Source organism: Thamnophis sirtalis, unplaced genomic scaffold (genome assembly GCF_051295495.1).
Source record: "Thamnophis sirtalis isolate CommonGarterSnake01/CBP01778 unplaced genomic scaffold, rThaSir2_p1.2 scaffold_5, whole genome shotgun sequence".
NCBI lineage: Eukaryota > Metazoa > Chordata > Lepidosauria > Squamata > Natricidae > Thamnophis > Thamnophis sirtalis.
This window is the reverse complement of record NW_028261385.1, coordinates 110,398,814-110,418,459: the sequence shown is the minus strand read 5'-3', so window position 1 is coordinate 110,418,459 and position 19,646 is coordinate 110,398,814. Positions and strand designations below refer to the sequence as shown.

Below are 19,646 nucleotides of genomic sequence, written 5' to 3'. Positions count from 1 at the left end.
GAAAAGTGGGGAGATTGAAAATGTGGCTAGGAAGGGAGTTGGAACCATGAAGGATTGAGACTAATTTACAGGGAGATTGAGGAAGAAAGGTGGCCTCAATTGCTTGTATATTCTATATCATGGATATCAAACTTGATCATGTCACGTGACATATCGTGATGTATTGTAATTTTTTTTTGCCTTTGTGGAGCCAGGGTGGGCGTGGCCTGTGTGTGACACATCCAGCCTGCAGCCAGTTTGACAAGCCTGCTCTATATAGATGGGTTGGGAATGAAACAGCTCTCTCAAAATGAGAAATTTGGGAGAGAGTTGAATTTACTGACACGGTAAAGAGACATTTGGAATTGACTTGACTGGCATACCTTCTATGGATTGAAGTTAAAGCTAATTCAAAGGAAAAATGTTCTGCTTTGGGAACCACATACCTCCTTTTTCAATCATGGTCAGTTTCCTGGGAAAATTGTTTTCTAGTTATTGTGGAGTGCAAAAATAGGTTTTCTGAATTAAACTTTGATTTTTATTCTAAGTCATGTTTTCTGTGTAAGAAATTGCAGAGAATTAAGACAGTGACACTAAGATGGGGGGAATGCCAACACTGTAGAAGATAGGCTCAAGTTCCAAAAGGACCTTGAGAGACTTGAATATTGGGTCCTATCCAGTAAGAGGCAGCTCAATGGTGAGAAAAGCAAGATCCCACACTTAGGCAGGAAAAACCAAGTACATAGGTATAGAGTAGACTAGATGTGGCCAATTAATTTTCCCAAGAGGCTACAAGAGAAATTGGGACAGTTGTGGAGGCCTGAACCAATAGGGCTGTGATGGTGCGTAAGCGTGCGCAGTCACATACATAAATTGAAAAAAATTAGTTTCCAAAATAAAAGCAATGTAGTTGTATTGCATGCATGATTTATACTTATTTACATTTGATTTCTAATTCCCAATTGACTTACAGTATGCAGGCTAGACAAGGACAGCCAAAGGGCTATATGCAGCTCAGAAGCCATAAAATGGAATGGGACAACTCGCTGCAGACAACTTGCCATGGCCCGTTCACCATGGCCAGCTTACCATGGGACAACTCACCATGGGACAACTCGTATAAATTTTAAAAATATTTTAATTTTTGTTATTTACATTTCATTCTGTCCCTCCTTTTGCATCCTTTCTTTAATGATTCTATTCCACCATTTCTTTGATATCAGTCTAACTCTTGTCCCGCAGTGAGTTGTCCCACAGTGAGTTGGCCGCAACAAGTTGGCCATGGTGAGTTGGCTGTGACAGGTTGGCTGTGGCAAATTGTCATAGACCCGCTGTAAAAAGACCCAGGTTTGGAATAGGACTCAACATAAGTAACTGTGAGAGGGATCTAGGTGTCCTAATAGAAACCACTTAAGTATGAGCGGTGTGCTGTGGCTTCCAAAAAAGCCAATACAATCCTAGGCTGCATCAAAAGAGGGAGAGTTTCAAGACACTAAGAAGTGATAGTACCATTTTACTCTGCGCTGGACTACACTGCACTACATTTTGAATGTTGGAATATGTCTATAACAGCCTTTTTGGATGGCATCTACCACTTTTCAGAGTTTTGAATGTTCTTTAACTGCATTTAACTGCAGTTGTTTATGTATTATGAACAAGGTCTGCATATTTGTTCTTCTCCGCTTGTCTAATAAATCATCACTTTGGAAGTCACTACAAAATTGTCAATAACACTTTCCCCCCTATCTGCATTATAATAGGATCACTTGGTTGCCTCTTCTTTGCTGTGGGAATTGCTCAGTATGCTTTGTTAGGATATCTCATTCGCTCCTGGAGATTATTAGCATTGATGGTTAACCTGGAGGGAGCGGTAGTCTTTCTCCTTTGTCTGTAAGTTATATACCTACATTATTTTGCTAAAATATGGGTAGTATTTGTCACTGAATAAAAAGAATAGTTTTTTGTCCTCTTTTCAGTCTCTTCCATCCTAATTTTTCTATACTTGAAAATAATTTTGGCTCTTTTCTTGGTATTTATCTTCTAAATTTCTTTGTCTTAATAATTCTCCTTTTAAATAGTTTCCACTGTTACTCCTAAAGTGTACTGTCTTGAATCTAAAAACACAAGCCAAGAGGTGGTTGCAACACTGCTACTATTGACACTGTCTGGGGTGAGCCTATCTTCACGGGTTCCTGTGTTGAACATACTTTTTTTTGCTTGTTATATCAAGTTTGGTTCATGCAAGTTAGTTTCTGTCTTCAGATTTCATAAGATACCAGCTATTGATAACCTGTACTAAGAATCTGAAGCCTTGAGATACAACAGAGATTACTTAAGTACCATTCAGAGTTAGAACAGCCCCTCCCCCAAGCTACAAAGCCTGTTTCAAAATTTTAGCAACTGAAGTATCCCCACAGTCGTTTTCCCTTACAACCAACCACAGAGACCCTGCAGTGCCACCCCTCCACTCTTGCCCCTACCCTCCACAGGCCTCGTGCCTACTTTCCACCCCATCTCTGCTACCAATCATGCCACCCCACCCCCAGTGTTCCTGGGCCACTGGACTTGACTTTGTCCCAAAAGTGGGTGCCATTTTCTGAGCAGCCACAATTAAACAGCAACCTAATCACCCAGCAAGTGGCTTCCCTCCCACTTTTTCCCTCCCACTGGCGGCTTTTCTACAGTGGCAATGCTTGCCTCAGCCTTTGCCTGTCCCCCCACTCTGCTACCTGTGTTGGGTTTAGTCCACTCCTGCACCACTCAGGACCCAGGTTTTACCTGTCTGCAGTTGCCAGGGATTTCCCTCCACTCTCCAGGGGACTACCAGTTAAAAAAAATAGATTAAAATATACCAAAGTTGGGGGGGAGGGACTTTAAAGAGTGGAAGGAGAAAGGCTTCCTTCAGAAGCATGTGCACATATACAAACACATCTTAAACACTTCTTGTAATAACTGAAAGGAAGGTGTATATGTTAGTCTTGTGTGTGTTACCTCCCCTGAAAGAATCAAAACCGGTTCAATCCAAATACTTGGATGGGAGACTGGAAATACCTGAATCTAAGACAGCTTTGGAACTTGAATGAAAATAACTTCCCAGAAACAGGCTGTAGTGAACTGCTTGTGTATTGCTGCCAAGAAATTTTCATGGACGTGTCAATGAAGCCACCAAAATCTGAGTTTAGCTTTTTCTCACTATGCTAAATAACTGAAAACCTCAAAATATTTTGTTTGATTGATTGTTTTTCAAAGCTCAGTCCAAAGAAAATTTTGCTTACATCCCTACATCCCTCTTTCATTCTTAAAGTAATGAAAGGATAAAATGTGAACATTTGAATTAAAACTAGTAGTTTACTTAAGCAATTTGCATTGAGAAGAAAGAAATGCATTTCTTCTTATTGCAAGTTTGAATTTATAAAAGCGCCTGGTAACAGAATGGAAACTTTATTGGGAGAATATTTGAAAAAATGTATTCTATATACTTCTTGTTTAATATTTAATCTATCTGAACTTTAAGTTACTTAGGGGAATGAAATAAAGAAGAGACAGTTCAGATGAAGAATGGATAAATTTATGATCAACCACTATATTGTTGAAATATGTTTTTTGAGCTGCGAATCAACATTTGTATGTCACCCTTTCTCACAATTATAGGTTACATGAACAAAACAATAATTTGTCTGTAAAATATTCATAAAATCATACAACTAAAATTTACAAATACTATTAATAGAGCTACTAATAAAACTGATCTCCTGCCCGGCAGATCTGAATCCCCCCTGAAGATTAATTGTGCTACATCCGTGGTTCTGATTATATTAGAGCAAGCTGTGCCAATATCCAATGTTTCTATCTTCTTGCTTTGATACTGCATAAAATATTCAAAATTTGGATTTGCATGTTAAACATATTTCTTTAAATGTTTTAAAACAGTGCTGCATATTTGCAAACTTGTTCTCATTTATTCATAAGATGATGCTTATTTTTTGTTTAAAATATGTCCATAATATGTGCACCAGCATGAAGTTTTCAGTAGTAAAATATCCCTAGTTTTCTCAATGAATGGTTCTTTCCTTCTAGATTCATTCCTGAGTCACCTCGTTGGTTATATTCCCAAGGTCGGCTCCATGAAGCTGAAGATTCTCTCTACCTCATTGCAAAGAGAAACTACAAGCCCAAGTGCACTTTTTCACTTAAACTTCCAACTGCATGGAGTTGTAAGGAGTCTTGTAGTATTATGGATCTGTTCCGATATAAGATCCTTTTGGGACGTACTCTGGTCATGCTGTACATCTGGTATATATGCTACTTTTTAAAAATTATCTTTGAAGTTCTGCTTTCGGTTTACTGAAATATGTCATAAAATAGTCAGGTAGTGATTTGGGGACTGTTGTAATTTATTGTTTTTTTATTGTCTCTGTAGTTCTTAGTTTGAAACCATTTACTTAAAAAAGGGGTTGTGGCAAACCTTCTGAGTGGATTTGGAATATAATGTAGACAGTGGTAAAGATGGCAATTTATTGTGAAAATGTTTTTGTTTCAGCCGTGTTGTCATGGAAAACATTGAAGTGTAATAATACTAATTAGATTGTAATTCATCATAATTTGCTGTTTCTTGTACTGTATAAGATTGGTACACTTTTGAAATCAAGACAAAAACCAGTCTGCTGACCTTTCGGAGGCATATCAGTACTTTTTAATTCGCTATGACAATACCTCCTTCCTTTCCAATCAGCTCAAAATTACTGCTAAATTTGATTGTTTTTGGTACTAAATTTCAGCAGTATGATTTTGGGGTCATGTTATGTTTTGAGTGGAGATGAAGATGAGGATTTGCCTCCTAAAACCTTTACATTTCTATCCCTAAGCTTAAATATATGCCCAGAACCAATCCTTAGACTATATGTTCACGATAGGGTAGGTATCTAAAGTCAAATTGATTGGATTGTACATGAGATGTAGTTCTAAATACCACAATGCAGAGCCATTTCATATATTGAATGCTCCGATCAATTGAAAATGACAAATATGATGGTATGGTATGCTATACATAGACACATTCCGAATTCTGAAAAGTTATATATGTATAAAATACTGTGAAAATGGTTACTTTATGTTATTTTACTTTGCTATAGCTAACCATGATGCTAGCATTAATACCTAACCATGATATTATAGTTAATCAGCCAAACTTTATGTTGTTCAAAGATCAGTATAGAACAAGTCAGTTCAAAACTGTTAAAAGCAAAATAGGACCAAACACAAAACCCAAGCCAAAAGAATAGTAGAGAATATTATTGTTTCTATTGTTACCACTAACAAACTGCCTCTCAAGGACCAAAAAAAGTCCAGAATATTATTTGTCTAAAACTAAGAAATAAAGATTCCAGACTCACTGGAGAAGAGCCTAATGCTGGGAATGATTGGTGGCAAAAGAAGAAAGGGATGACAGAGAATGAGGTGGCTGGATGAAGTCAGTGAAGCAGTCGGCGTGGGCTTAAATAGGCTCCGGGCGATGGTAGAGGACAGGAAGGCCTGAAGGAATGTTGTCCATGGGGTTGCGATGGGTCGGACATGACTTCGCTACTAACAACAACAAAGACATAAAGCCAAAAATCCTACCTAGAAGTATATTAAAAGAAAACAGAATAAAGTGACATCTATCTACATATACTTGATGATGATGATGATGATGAAGAAGAAGAAGAAGAAGATGATAATGATATCCATTCAGTTATGTCCGATTCTTGGCAGTTCTTATTAATATGGTACAAAAGCTAGGCACAAGTCAGGTCTTGAGCTTGCTTCCCACTATGCCTGGCTCCACACCCTCCTCCCGAACCCTGATCACCCATCGTGAGGTGATCTTAAGATTTCCAGAACTTCAGAGGCATGGAATTGTGGCTGCTCTGAAAATGGCTATCTCAATTGCATCTGTATTACTTAGGAATGAAATCATACACTTTGCTTCCCTAACACACTCTACAATGCTACAGAAAGCTCCAGAGTCAGGCAGCTATGCCCCTCCCCGCCTCATTTTACATTTTGCATCTACTTAACAATCTCATAAATCATTTGTTAAAACACTCTTTTCAAACTTTACCTGATAAATTTAATAACTAGAAGATCTATAAATGAGACCAAAATTTTGTCTTTACTATATTAACTTCCAAGTGCACTTCTAAATATAATTTACTCTTAAAATCTGAAACTCTGGGCAGTTTACAAAGTCAGCATATTGCCCCCAACAACTGGGTCCTCATTTTATCCACGCCGGAAGGATGGGGCAACCTTGAACTGAACAGAATCAAACTCTTGGCAATGGGCAGAATCAGCCTGCAATACTGCATTCTATACACTGCACCACTGTGGCTCCAATTGGTCTTCTGGAAATTGTAGATGATGATCAGGCATAACATATTTGTTTGCTTTCAAGTATATAGTTATTTTATACACAGGATGTTAAAGTGTATTGCGATTAAAATGTTTCATTTTTGTCACCTCTAGGTTTGTATGCAGCTTGGTTTATTATGGTCTTACTCTCAATGTGGGTGATCTGGGTGGCAGTATCTATGCTAATTTGGCTCTTTCTGGTCTAATAGAGATTCCTGCATACCCACTCTGTATCTATTTGATAGGCCAGAAATGGTGAGTTTTGAATAGATGTTACATATATGTCAGATTATGCTTTGGGACAGATCAAAAACATGAGTCCATGGAATCATATATAAGCATCTCTACACATTCAGTTTATGTATTTAGAATGAAAGACATGTTTTTATTTTATAATGAGATGGTCCAAGTACATCCCATTGACTGTACTTCCCTTCTATCCCTTTTTGGAGACCCCCTAAGTTTGTACTAACTGAAGATTCCATCACCAAATAGTGGCATGGCTTTCCTTTTTGAAAAGAAATGAGCAGGAAAATACACATTTTCCAGTTCAGTATAGGTAGTCCTCAACTTACAACAGCGTTGAGCCCAAAACTTCTATTGATAAGCAAGTCAGTTATTAAGTGAGTTTTGCTCTGTTTTATAATCTTTCTTACCACAGATGTTAAGTGAATCCTTGCAGTTGTTAAGTTAGTAACACAGTTGTTAAGTGGCTTTCCCACTGACTTTGCTTGTCAGAAGGTCGCAAAAGGTGATTGCATGACACCGGGACACTGCAACCAACATAAATTTGAGCCACTTGTTAAGTGTCTGAATTTTGTTCATAAGACTATGGGGATGCTGCAATGCTTGAAAGTGTGAAAAATAGTCATGTCACTTTTTCAGGGCTGTCATAACTTTGAATGGTCACTAAATGAATGGTTGTAAGTAAAGGACTTCCTGTATGTGCAGTCCTTGTGTGTGATTTTTTGAGCACATGATCAAACAATAATAACAATATCAATAGCACTTCAACATATACAACTTCACAGTGGTTTATAGCCATCTCTAAGCAGTTTACAGAGTCAGCATATCCACCCAACCATCTCATTTTACCAATCTTGGAAGGATGGAGGGCTGAGTCAACCTTAAGCCAGTAAGATTTGAACTGCAAAACTTCTGGCAGCTGGCAGTCAGCAGAAGTAGCCTTCAGTACTGCATTCTAACCACGGTACCACCATGACTCTTCTTTAGGACAGGTCAAGAACATGCATCTTGCAATAGTGCAAGTTTCTAGACCCATAGTAGTCTTTGTAGTAGTCTCACTTCATCATTTCAGTGTTCTTTGTAACTTTTGGCAACTGGAACAAAAGATTGGGGAAAATTAATGAAGTGATATTTCAGTTATGAAACCTAATTGACGCAATCCACTATAAAATAGTTTCTATCCTATTTTAATGATATTACTAAACATGGTAACATAGAAAGCTGTGTAAAATACATTTTATCTAGCAAGAAAATGAAGCATTGTGAGAACTGCAAATGCATTATTATCTGGAAAGTTTGTGTAGCTCACTATGGTGATTAGTAGAAATCAGCACAGGTATGACGAGCAGTAGGTCCTCAAATTGTCCTCATCTCATGGCATCATGATATAATAGTGCCTTTTTACAAAAAGGAGGATATAAATCAAATACATTCATTAATTTCTCCTCATGTTGCCTTTTTTTTGTTTTCATTTCCTTCTGATTGTCAGGTTTGGCCGTAAACGGACTCTTGCTGCATTTTTGTTTCTAGGAGGACTAGCCTCTCTCCTTGTCATGTTCCTTCCGCAACAGAAAGGTAAAAGGATTTATTTAATTATGGAAACTAGTGTTAATCAAATGTGGAGTTGGTCCCCTCTCTAAGAGTGCTCTGGTTACCCCTGAACTATGAACCTCATAGCCTAGAAACATAGGACAGGCAGCAGTCACAACTCCTTTTCTCCAATGAAAATATTTCCTTAACCTTGCCAGAGTTGGGAGGCTATCAGCTTAGACTAACCTAACAAGTGTACAGTCCTGGATTTACAATGGCAGTGGGGACTACTAGGATGGCTGCTATTATGCATTGTTGTTGTAAAGTGTGATGACACGTGATTGCATTGCTTAATGATAACAATTCCACACTCCCCATTGCTGTCTGTCAGGCCTGCAGTGGTTGCTTTAAGAATCTTTGGCCTGCCACACTCTCATTAAGGGGGGGGGGAATAGCAAGGGGTAGAATGTGTTGTTTTCAAAATAAAAAAATCCTTTCTAGAAGCTCAAGGTCATCTTTTGTCTCCGCACCTTTACACCTGACCGGAAGCAGCTGGGTGTAGATGCCAGTGTGGAAGAAAAAGATTGGACCATGTGATGGAGTGTGGGTGTGGGGACAAGATCATGAACTTTTAACTGGGTGGGATTCTGATGTAATTTCCAGAATTGGGATTTCACAGATGTGCTAAGATATCTGATTTATTAAATTGGAACTTTAAGGATCATTTTGCCTTGGACTCTGATTTAATTCTACATGATATTTGGAACGCTGACATTATCCCAATTGTGGAAATTACATCAGAATCCCACGCTGACACTGTCATCACCCCAGAACTGTACAAGAGAGCGCCAGCAATGCCTTTTGTGGGAGCAGAGGCTGGAACCAAAGCACCATTTTTGGCTTCTCTGGGACACTGAGCTGCCCTGAAGGGTAGGGCAAAAAAATTTAAGACATCCCCCCCAAAATAAGCCCTGGCGCTTATTTCGGAGGTCAAAAGAAAATAAGAAAATAAGACGGGACCTTATTTTCGGGGAAACACAGTATTACAAAACGTTTTTCTTGACTAAACAAAAAAAAATTGTATGTGTGTTTTTAATAAGATCATATGATTTTATTTAGTTCTGATTGTCAATGGTAGTCTATCACATAAATACTCTAAATACAAATCAAAGCCATCCATAAAGAAGATCTCAGGAGTTCAGCACAGGGAGGGGACCTGTGGTGGGACAACTTTGCATAGGACTGCCTGGAGAGATGAAGGGCAGTGCCTAAATTTGATACATAAATAAACCAATTCTGGGATAAATCGAATTCTAAAAGTCATCCTTTTTTGTTCCAACAGCTACAGGAGTATTTGCAATTGTGAACAACCGTTCTTTGTCTTTACTTGGAAAACTAACTATCAGTTCAGCCTTTAACATTGTGTATATTTACACATCAGAACTCTATCCTACCGTTATCAGGTAAGTCAAGTTTGGTTTGTAGTCACTTAATGTAATTTTATGTGATCTACTTATCCATTCTGTTTTTGTGGAGGTAGAATACCATTCTTAAGAGTCTCACATTCAGCAGAGAGGCAGCAAATCAGGAATATCAGAGTTGATGCTCATTAGAATTTGTATATTAGAATTTGAGCTCTGTCTGAAATATAATGTTTAACCGGTTAGACTAGGGGCAAGGTGACCCAGGCTCGAATCTACCCTTAGTCGGTAGAAACTCATTGATATTTTGTCAGTCATTCTCTCTTAAGCCTACCTACCTTACAGGATTGTTGTGGAGAAAAATAGGAAGAGGAAGTAAAGCCTGGAAAAAACCTATAAGAAATAACTGACTTCTAACTAAAAAAGATACTAAGTCCCTGCCAAGATATCAAAGTAGTTAAATAACTATTTATCGTACTAATAGTTTGTGTCAATGAAGAAATAGAGGTCAAAATACAAGCTCTGTGAACCAGCTGACAATGAGGAAACTTGAATCTACTATCTTTGTGTGTAAGACATTGATGAGAAAACCCAAGGATTTGCCTATCTTATGAAAAAAACATTAGTATCTAATAATCTGTTTAAAATATTTAGTAGGTATTGGTCTAATTAGAGTGTATGTAGGCTAAATTGAAGTAATCTTAGTCAAGGAATAAAATATATTTTCAGGCTAGAAAAAAATGTTCCTGGTTTCCAAGCATGCTTGCTTATTTTTTATTTGAATTTATTTAAGGCCAGAACAATCTTGCTTAGAATTAAATTCATGACTTAATCTGATTTAATTTAAATATAAGTAAAATTAAATAGGTACAGTACTCTTCAATATCTCATAAATGATTTAGATGAAGGACTAGAAGGGGAGCTCATCCAATTTGCAGATGTCATTAAACTGGCAGGAATCTCCAGAAAACAAGCTCAGGATCCAAAAGGATCTTGACAGACTTCAACAATGGACCTTATAATGGTTCTATAAACAGAGGCATGGAATCAAAATCATGTGATGAATTAGTACTGATTTATAAAATATTAGTAAGACCACCTAGAATATTGCGTCAAGTTTTGGTCACCACATTACAAAAAAGATATTGAGACTTTGGAAAAAGAGTAACTAAGATGATTAAAGGTTTGGAGACTAAAACATATGAAGAATGGTTGCAGGATTTGGGTATGACTAATCTAGAGAAAAGAAGGATTAGGGGTGACATGATAGCAGTATTCCAGTATTTGAGGGGCTACCACAAAGAAGAGGAGCTCAACTTATTTTCCAAAACACCAGAGGGCAGGACAAGAAACAATGAATGGAAACAAATCAAGGAGAGATGCAACCTGGAATTAAGGAGAAACTTTCTAATAGTGAGAACAATTAACCAATGGATCAGTCTGCCTTCAGAAGTTGTGGGTTCTCATCACTGGAGGTTTTAAGAAGAGACTGGACAGCCACTTGTCTGAAATGGTATAGGGTCTCCTGCTTGATCAGGGGATTGGACTAGAAGACATCCAAGATCTCTTCCAATTCTATTCTGAATTGAATTGAAATGTCATTGACATTATTGCTGGTTGATTCCCCCCCCCCCCTTTCTCTCAAAAGCTTTCAAAGTTTTGTGTAGCTTTGGAATTTCCAGTGGTACAATTATCATAAATGTTTAAAAAAATTATGCCCTCAAATAATTATTTTAACTTCTAAGTGCCAGGGTTCCAAATAGCATCCAAAAGTAAATCAGAATCGAAGGCAAAGTATTGCTCAAGGTTCCAATTTATTAAGAGATCCATGTTGGCACATCTGGGAAAACCCGAATCTGAAGGTTTCCTGGTTTTCCCACCCAGTTGAAAGTTCAAGATCTAGTCCCCACACCCACAAGTCCATCACATGGTTCAATCTTCCACTGCCATTCTCGCAGTTTCCACCTATCCAGTTCTAGTCAGGTGCAGAGATGCAGAGACAAAGGATGACCTTGGCTTTCTAGAAAGAATTTTGTTATGGCTACATATCATCTAACTCCGTACAATCCCACCTCCCATTTTCCCACAATAGCAAATGCATAGTAGAATAATAGAAAGTGTGGCAGGCCTGAGATCCACAAGAAAATATTGCTCCAGGCCTGACACTAAGACTTCCTAAATGTCTTGGATTTAGAAGTATAACTCCAATCCTAAATCGGAAGAGAAACCATCACATGAATATCATTCTGTGTTTTTTTTTTCCTTAAAGGAATGTTGGAATGGGAACCTGTTCTATGTTTTCACGAATTGGTGGAATTATTGCTCCTTTTGTCCCATCTCTGGTATGTGTCAATTTTTTTCTATTCTTTTCATACCCATTGCACCTCCAAATGGGATTAGCATAAATGTGTAGATTTATTTAAATTGTCCCAAAGGTGCTTTTTCAAGAGGCGACTGGACTTTCTTGTTTTTTCTTTTGAAGTGGTTTTGCTTCTCATCCAAAAAGCTTCTTCAGCTCTGACAGGATAGTGGGGAATGGAAGGATTTATATTCCTTGCAGACAGCTGATAATTTACATCCTTTTAGGGGGTCGTTGAAGCACTTGGAGGTCTATCTGTGTCCTCAGGGTCACCTGAGTAGTGCTCCTGGTTCCTGTAGTCTGCAATTTTTCCTCTGGAAATCCATTTCTACTCCCACACAATTCAAAGGATGTTCATCCCAAATTGTATAGCTAAAAATCTGTAGAGATTCTTAGTCATCCAGGTCATGGTTGTCCCTTTTTCTCCTGAAAAGGCACCTTTAGGACAACCATGACATGGATGACTGAGAATCTACAGACATTTATTTAAATTGTTTCATTGCAAGAGAACTGGTACTGTTATGTGTTGTGAATCCCCCCCCCTCCCGCCTGTGAATAAACCAGAACACAGGCTTGGCTGTTTGCCACTGTTCAATTACTGAGATAACGAATCCTTTGGCTGAGGGCCCAGGCAACTCACATTCAATAGAGTAGCTCTGCAGCAACCCAGATAGTTCAAACGAAGCAACGCAAATAGTCCAAACGAACAGACACGGCTAGAATACACAGTTAGATTTTCTTAACTATTAATTCGAACGGTTGTTTCCTGCAAATGTCCCCTCCCAACATCTCACCTATAATCTCTCTTGGGAGGGGCCAATCAACAACCACCTGTGCTTAATCATCTTCTGTGAGTCTGCCTACGGATCCTGCTGGGCCACAACAGTTATGGCATTGTTTTTTAGAGACAGATTTTATGATAAGGACTGCAGCTACACAATCCCCTTGTCCTGGCTCAGAGAGGTAGCCCCACTTGCTGAGAACATGTCCTCATAATGGGCTCTCATTGCAAGCCCACTGTTGAGACAGTGCAAGACAATTCAAGATGATATTGCAGGAAAGTGGTGTTTCCATGGGAAAATGGAAGACCACATACACTGTGGACATTCTAGGTCTACTGAAGACTCCAATTTGCTCATTGCAAGCCTGCCACCTACCATCTGGTTGCTGGTCTCTGTTTCCATTGTATTTGTACTGTGGACTTTCAGAAAGACCTCTCTTCTGCAAAGTTTGGAAGTAGCATTTCTTTATTTATTCTTCTGACCCAGGAGGGAGCCAGTAACTAGAATATAAAAGCAACATCTAATGAAGCAATAAGTTGCAGTATTAACCTTCAAGACAAAGTTCTTGCCTTTTCCCACAGAGTGATCAACATGATTATATCCAGTGTATTCATTTTTCAGGGCAACTTGTCTGACATATTAATAGATTAATAGAGTTCGAAGGGACCTTGCAGGTCATCTAGTCCAACCCCTGCCCAAGCAGGGGACCCTACATCTGCCTCTACCTAGGATCGAACTCTAAGTTCCTCTAAGCCAGGGGTGTCAAACTAAATTTCACTGAGGGTCGCATCAGGGCTGTGTTTGACCTCGGGGGGTGGGGGTATAGCCAACTAAATGGGTGTGGCCAGCTTGATGTCACTCACTGGGCATGGCTGACTGGATGGGCATTGCCAGCCTGACGCCACTCCCCAAACTGCTGGCATGTTTCCTCTTTACATTGGATAGACCTGGCCGAAGTGAATCATGTTGATCAGAACTTTGTCCCGAAGGTTAATACTGGCCCAAAATCATGCTAGCCAGATGTTTCCTCTTCGCATTGGGTAGACTGGGCAGAAGTGACACGGGTAGACTGGGCTGAACCGATATAGGCCGGCCCCTGACATTTTCCAGGATAGCCCCGTGGGCTGGATGCGACCACATCTTGCCTTGAGTTTGACACCTCTGCTCTAAGCTCTGATTGCTTGGATGGTGGAGAGGAAGAACATTCTTAGCCATTCTTGGCATGGTTGCTGCATCAATTTGGACATACAGGGTTATAAACCCAGGTTGTAACTGGGACACTCTTGCACAAGATTAATGGATCGGCACTCCGTTGAGTTGGAATCACTCAGCCTTTCACCACAATTCCACTGTGTGCTCCTGCATGCCTAAGGAAAGCCTGTTCATTATGCTGCACTATCTACTTTATTCTACTACATATCACCATTACCAAAACAAGTGGGATCTGAAAAACAAAAGAGCTGTAACTTTTACAGTTTATCTCAACTGTTGCTTTTCCAGCCAGAAATACATACACACAGAGAGAACCATAGTAGACTAAAATAAGGATAGAAGGGCTACCAAAGGGACTTGGATGACTTCCTTGAGTCAAAATGCTAATTTCAATGTAGTTTTCATCAGCCACTATATGTTTCCACTAATATAGATAACTATATTTTTCCTAGATTACCAATCCAACTTTCTATGGGGATTTTTTCTTAACTTGGAATTTGCAAGCCCAGACCAAATTGAGCTACCCCTTCTTTTTAAAATCCACTGGAAAGTGTTTTTTTTTTCCTATTTCTGACTGGTTCTGTAAAGTCTGGTTTTCATGGACTCTGAAGGTCTATGATCATTCCATGGAAAGACAGGTTTAAATTGAGTGGATTGTGTTTTCTTTAAACCCTTTTCAATTTCTTGGGAAGGGATTTTTACATAGGGTCAGGCCATATCCCTATCAGTGTTTCAGGTGGATTCAATCTTCATGTTATCAACCTTCTCAGAGTTCTTTCCTCCTCTTAAGGGCCAGGCCAAAGCAGGAAGCATTGCTTCAGCTCCTTTGGCATTTTAGAAACGTACTAAGAAAAGTCCAGGAAAAAAACAAAAGGGGATGTCCTGTTTCATATCAAATTTCCCCTCCTTCTAAGGAAAAAAGGAGCAGATATCAAAGGAGGTGAAACCAGCGATAAGACAAAGGATTTTATATGACCCAATCAAGGGTAAAAATCTGACACTGCATTATTATTTCTTTCATGAGTTTCCTTGGCAGTAGTCTGTATCTGTGTGTTTTATGCACTTGCAGTAGATGCATTTTTCATTTTCATTTAATTTTCATAGGATTTATCAGTCTAAACGGAGTCCAGATTAAGAACTCTAATCTAGAATGTGTGAGATGTGATGAGAAATCTAGTCCCAAATTTTGTTGCAAATTTCAGTGATTCATTGTGTGTTTTCTAAAACAGTTGGAGGCAATCCATATTGCAAAAGAATGAAATTCATTCTGCTTCATGAGAATTACATTGTACTTTCCCCTTTAAATCAAAGGCATGAGTAAGGTATTATAGATCAGAATCAAGTTTTTCACCAACTTTTCTCCCTTCTATTTTGTCCTCTTCTTCAGATAACTTAATTCTGCCTAGTATAGCTTTGTATATTTATCTGTGCTTGCATAATTTTCACAGAATCACAGGGCTGGAAGGAACCTTAGAAGTCTCCTAGTCCAACCTCATGCCCAAGACAGAACTTCCAAGAACTTATTGGAAGTTATTGGACAAATGGTTGTCCAATCTTTTGTTGAAAAACTCCAGTGATGGAATACCTACAATTCCAGGAGGCAAACTGTTCCACTGATTAATTGTTCTCACTATCAGGAAGATGCGCCTTAATTCTAGTTTGGACCTCTCTTTAATGAGTTTCCATAAATTGCTTCTTTTCCTGCCTTCATTATTTTGGAGAATAACTAGACCCCTTCTTTTCTGTGATAGCCTCTCTAGTACAGGAAGACAGTTATGTCAACTTTCTCTTAGGATGACATACCTAGTTCCCTTAACTATTCATCCTATGGTCTAGCCTCCAGACCACTCATAATTGTTTTTCTTTACTGTATTCTTTCTTAGAGTCTCAGCATCATTTAAAGACTACCTAGATTCCTCTCACAAGTATTATTGTTGAGCCAAATACTCCCTATTCTGTACCTATTCTGTTTTTCCTGCCTAAGTGCAAGACCTTACTTTTCTCACCACTGAATTGCATCTTGTTGCATTTTTGAAAGTATTGGCAGTTCTCCCCAACTTGGTATCATCTGCAAATTTGATCTAATATTCAGATCATTTATGAAAATGTTGAAGAACACTGGGCCTAACACAGAACCTTGAGGCACCTCACTGCATGCTTTCCTCCATGTAGTTATAGTTCCTTTGAGGACTGCACACTGAGTGCAGTCAGTCATTTCAAATCCAACTGGTGATATTGCTGTCTATTCCACATTGTTCTCTCTTATCAAGAAGTAGGCCATGGTCTACTTTGTCAAGTGTCTTACTGAAGTCCAAGTAAACTATATCCACAGCATTTCTTTGATCCACTAATTTAGTCAATTTATCAAAAAATGCAGTAAGGTTTTGATAGATTGAGCTGTTTTTCCCTTGGCGTAAAAGTAGAAGAAAAGAAGGAATTAAGCAGTTCTACTTTTTCCCTGCTACCCATCACCTATTTGCCATCTTCTCATATTAGTGGACCAATCATTTCTTGATTTTCTTGTAGTTCCTTATGTACTGAAATTATTGAATATAATATATAGTATAGTGAATAAACATACGTATTGAAAATACCTAATTTTGGATCAGTTAAGGTGTATTGAAGATACCAGATTCACAGTTCAGAGCATCTAAAAATGATTTAAATGTGCCAAAGGTTTAGTAACTGGGTTGTGGGATTAACATGAAAAGTATAATTGCTGCCCCAAATAATCTTTTCTTTTTTTAACAGAAAGTTATATATTGGTATCTGCCATATGTTGTGTTTGGAGTGGCAAGTGTGTTAGCTGGTTTTCTGAGTCTCTTACTGCCAGAAACCCTAAATAGCCCACTGATGGAAACATTATCTGATATACCAGTTTGCTCATATCGAAGGCTTGAGAGTGAAGCCATGTCACTGAAGATCTTAGAAGATTCACAGGTATTTTATCTTATGTTTATATAATGTATTTTATCTCTTGTCAATCAGGTCGGCAGTTCAAATCTCAAGTGCCACGTAAAGGAGTGAGCTCCTGTTACTTGTCTCAGCTCCTTCCAACCTAGCAGTTCAAAAGCATGTAAAAATGCAAGTAGAAAAATAGGGGCCACCTTTGGTGGGAAGGTAACAGCGTTCCGTGTGCCTTTGGCGTTTAGTCATGCCGGCCACATGACCTCAGAGACATCTTTGGACAGCACTGGCTCTTTGGCTTTGAAACGGAGATGAGCACTGTCCTCTAGAGTTGGGAACGAGTAGCACATATGTGCCAGGGGAACCTTTACCATTACCCTATCTTCTGACTGATAATTGAAAATACATAAAACAGAACAACAGCAAAAATAGAACTACTGTTTTGTATAGTGTTGCAAACGGAATTATTCAAGTTCTATTACTTTGCATGAAAATTTCTAGCTGATTTTCAATCAATCCCCAAATTAATTCATTGTGCTAAACCATATTTTGAGTGGCTTCCAAATAAGCCATAGTTGTCAGGTTTTGTATAGAATACTAATTGGATTGAAGGTGAAATATTGTTGATTATATCTCCCAACTTCCAGTATTTTTGGTTGGCCAGGGAACTATTATTCATCTATATCTCAAAGCCATAGTTCCCATTTTCTGGCATAAATTATAAAGTATGATTTATAATCTACAGAGGTTGTTTCATACGGTATTTTAAACCACAGTCAAATAGGCATAATTAGTGCCAATGATGAGAATTGAAGATGGAAGAAGAGACATCGTAACAGAATCTCTTCTATTAGCCTTGCAATTTCCTGCTGGCTGCCCCACTGATTTTCATGCTGGAAATGGGAAAGCTGGCAGGAATTCGAAGGAGGAAGGATGGAAGGAAGGAACAAAGATTTCTGATGTTCTCTGCCAGCTTCTCACAAGGAAACTGAATGGGGAAGTCTGAATGAATTTCAAAGTCACAGCTGCTCCCACTGCTTTTTGCCTGCACATGGTCATTTTGTTTTTGTTTAGGTAAGGAAATACAGTATCTCTGAAACTATGACTCACTGGGGCACAGATTGAATTTTTGTTGTTCATGTCCGACTCTTTGCAACCCAATGGACCACAGCACGCCGACCACCACCCCCTGTCCTCCTATGTGTCCCTGAGTCTGCCCAAATTCATGTCCACTGGTCAATGACACTATTTACTCCTCTCAGGCCCTGCCGTAATCTTCTCCTTTTGCCTTCAATCTTTATCAACATCAGGGTCTTTCCCAGTGAGTCCTTTCTTCTCATTTGGTGGCCAAAGCATTTGAGCTTCAGCTTCAATATCTGTCTTTCCAGTCAGGGTTGGTTTCTTTTAGGATTGGACCTATTTGATGTCCTTGCAATCTAAGGGACTCTCAAGAGTCTTCTCCATCACAACAATTTGGAAGCATCAAGTCTTCGGCACTCAGCTTTCTTAATGGGTACAGATTGTATAGTATTTCTAATGAAATTAAAAAATATACATTTATTGGAATATACCAGTTTGCTTAGTTCCCATTAGTTGTTACTGCATTTTCATGTATGCTATTTAAATACTTTTTAAATCCTTAAAATCTTTGTAAATTATTCTTAATATTAGGTCTAGTGCAGTTGGAATGCTAAAAACAATAAGAGAAGGTAAACTTGCTAAAGACTTCTGTCTAAATTGGTAAAATATTATTGCAGTCTCAAGATTGAGCCTATTAAATATTTTATCCAAAGCATGCTGAAGAAGTATTACTGTAATGAAACTCTTAACTTCTGTTTTAGTCTGACCAAGATTCATCCAGGACCGAAAGTGACAATGAAGAATTCTATGATGCCAGTGAAGAGACTCAGATGATCAAGTGAGGGATCCCTGTTGAATATTATGCTCTCTTTGTGGAAAAAAAGTTGGATAAATCTTACTTAAGTGCCAGGTGCAATTGTGACAGTAGCAATATGATATTGTGCTTTTAAGAAAAAAATAAATTATGATTTTAAATTATCAGACTGTAATAGAAGACTATGGCCACCAGGAGGCTCCCTTGATACATGGAGCTGACTGATTAGGACAGTAAGACATATGCAAGTGAACTCTAGTTTTGAATCATGGCAATCCATTTGTTACAAAGCCAAATCTTCAGCATATATTAGAATCTTCTTTGCATTTTGTTTTTGTTAAGTGAATTTCATGTTTGTTGCACTTTAGTTTTATTTTACTGTACTAAAAATTGACCATGGAAAGCTATAATTAACTATTGAATAGGAAAAAAAATGGTTCATATATTGCAAGATGTTACATTTATACTGTAAAATCTAATGCTGTATATAATACAGAATTGTGTGAATGTTTAGGATTTTATAGTGTGTGATAATGTTGCAAAGAAGAGAAATTTGTAAGTTGCAATGATTGATACTATAAAAGGCAACTAATCATACTATGATCCATGACATCATTTTTCAGATATACTTCTAGTTATTGCCAAAGATTCTCCGTGATTTCTTTCAACTTATTGTATTTCCACATCTGGGAAAAAATGGGTTCTCTGTCCACTTTCACCTTTGTATTTGTGTAATATCAAGGGACTACAGAAATCTTTATGTGAATATAATGGAATATATCCTTGAAATCAATTATTAATGCAGAAACCTTGTCTACCTCAGTTTACTTAATTTATGAAGTGTATTTGATGGTACCATTAACATCATAAATGGGCTGAGCAATATACTGTATTCCTTTGAGGGTGAGGGTGAATAAGGGTGAAGG

At 38.3% G+C, this 19,646-nt stretch overlaps 1 protein-coding gene across 2 annotated transcripts in view; it reads left to right on the top strand.

Moving 5' to 3' along the window:
• Positions 1–19,317, top strand: part of SLC22A15 (solute carrier family 22 member 15) — a 30,613-nt gene extending 11,296 nt beyond the window's left edge. For both annotated transcript variants that reach the window (XM_087716540.1, XM_087716539.1), the window contains 8 exons: positions 1,740–1,869; positions 4,057–4,272; positions 6,484–6,624; positions 8,105–8,190; positions 9,488–9,608; positions 11,836–11,908; positions 16,671–16,859; positions 18,668–19,317. In XM_087716540.1, the coding sequence (XP_087572666.1) occupies positions 1,740–1,869; positions 4,057–4,272; positions 6,484–6,624; positions 8,105–8,190; positions 9,488–9,608; positions 11,836–11,908; positions 16,671–16,859; positions 18,668–18,748 (1,037 nt within the window). In that variant the 3' untranslated portion in view covers positions 18,749–19,317. The remainder of the gene's footprint in view (positions 1–1,739; positions 1,870–4,056; positions 4,273–6,483; positions 6,625–8,104; positions 8,191–9,487; positions 9,609–11,835; positions 11,909–16,670; positions 16,860–18,667) is intronic.
• Positions 19,318–19,646: the final 329 nt, after the last annotated feature.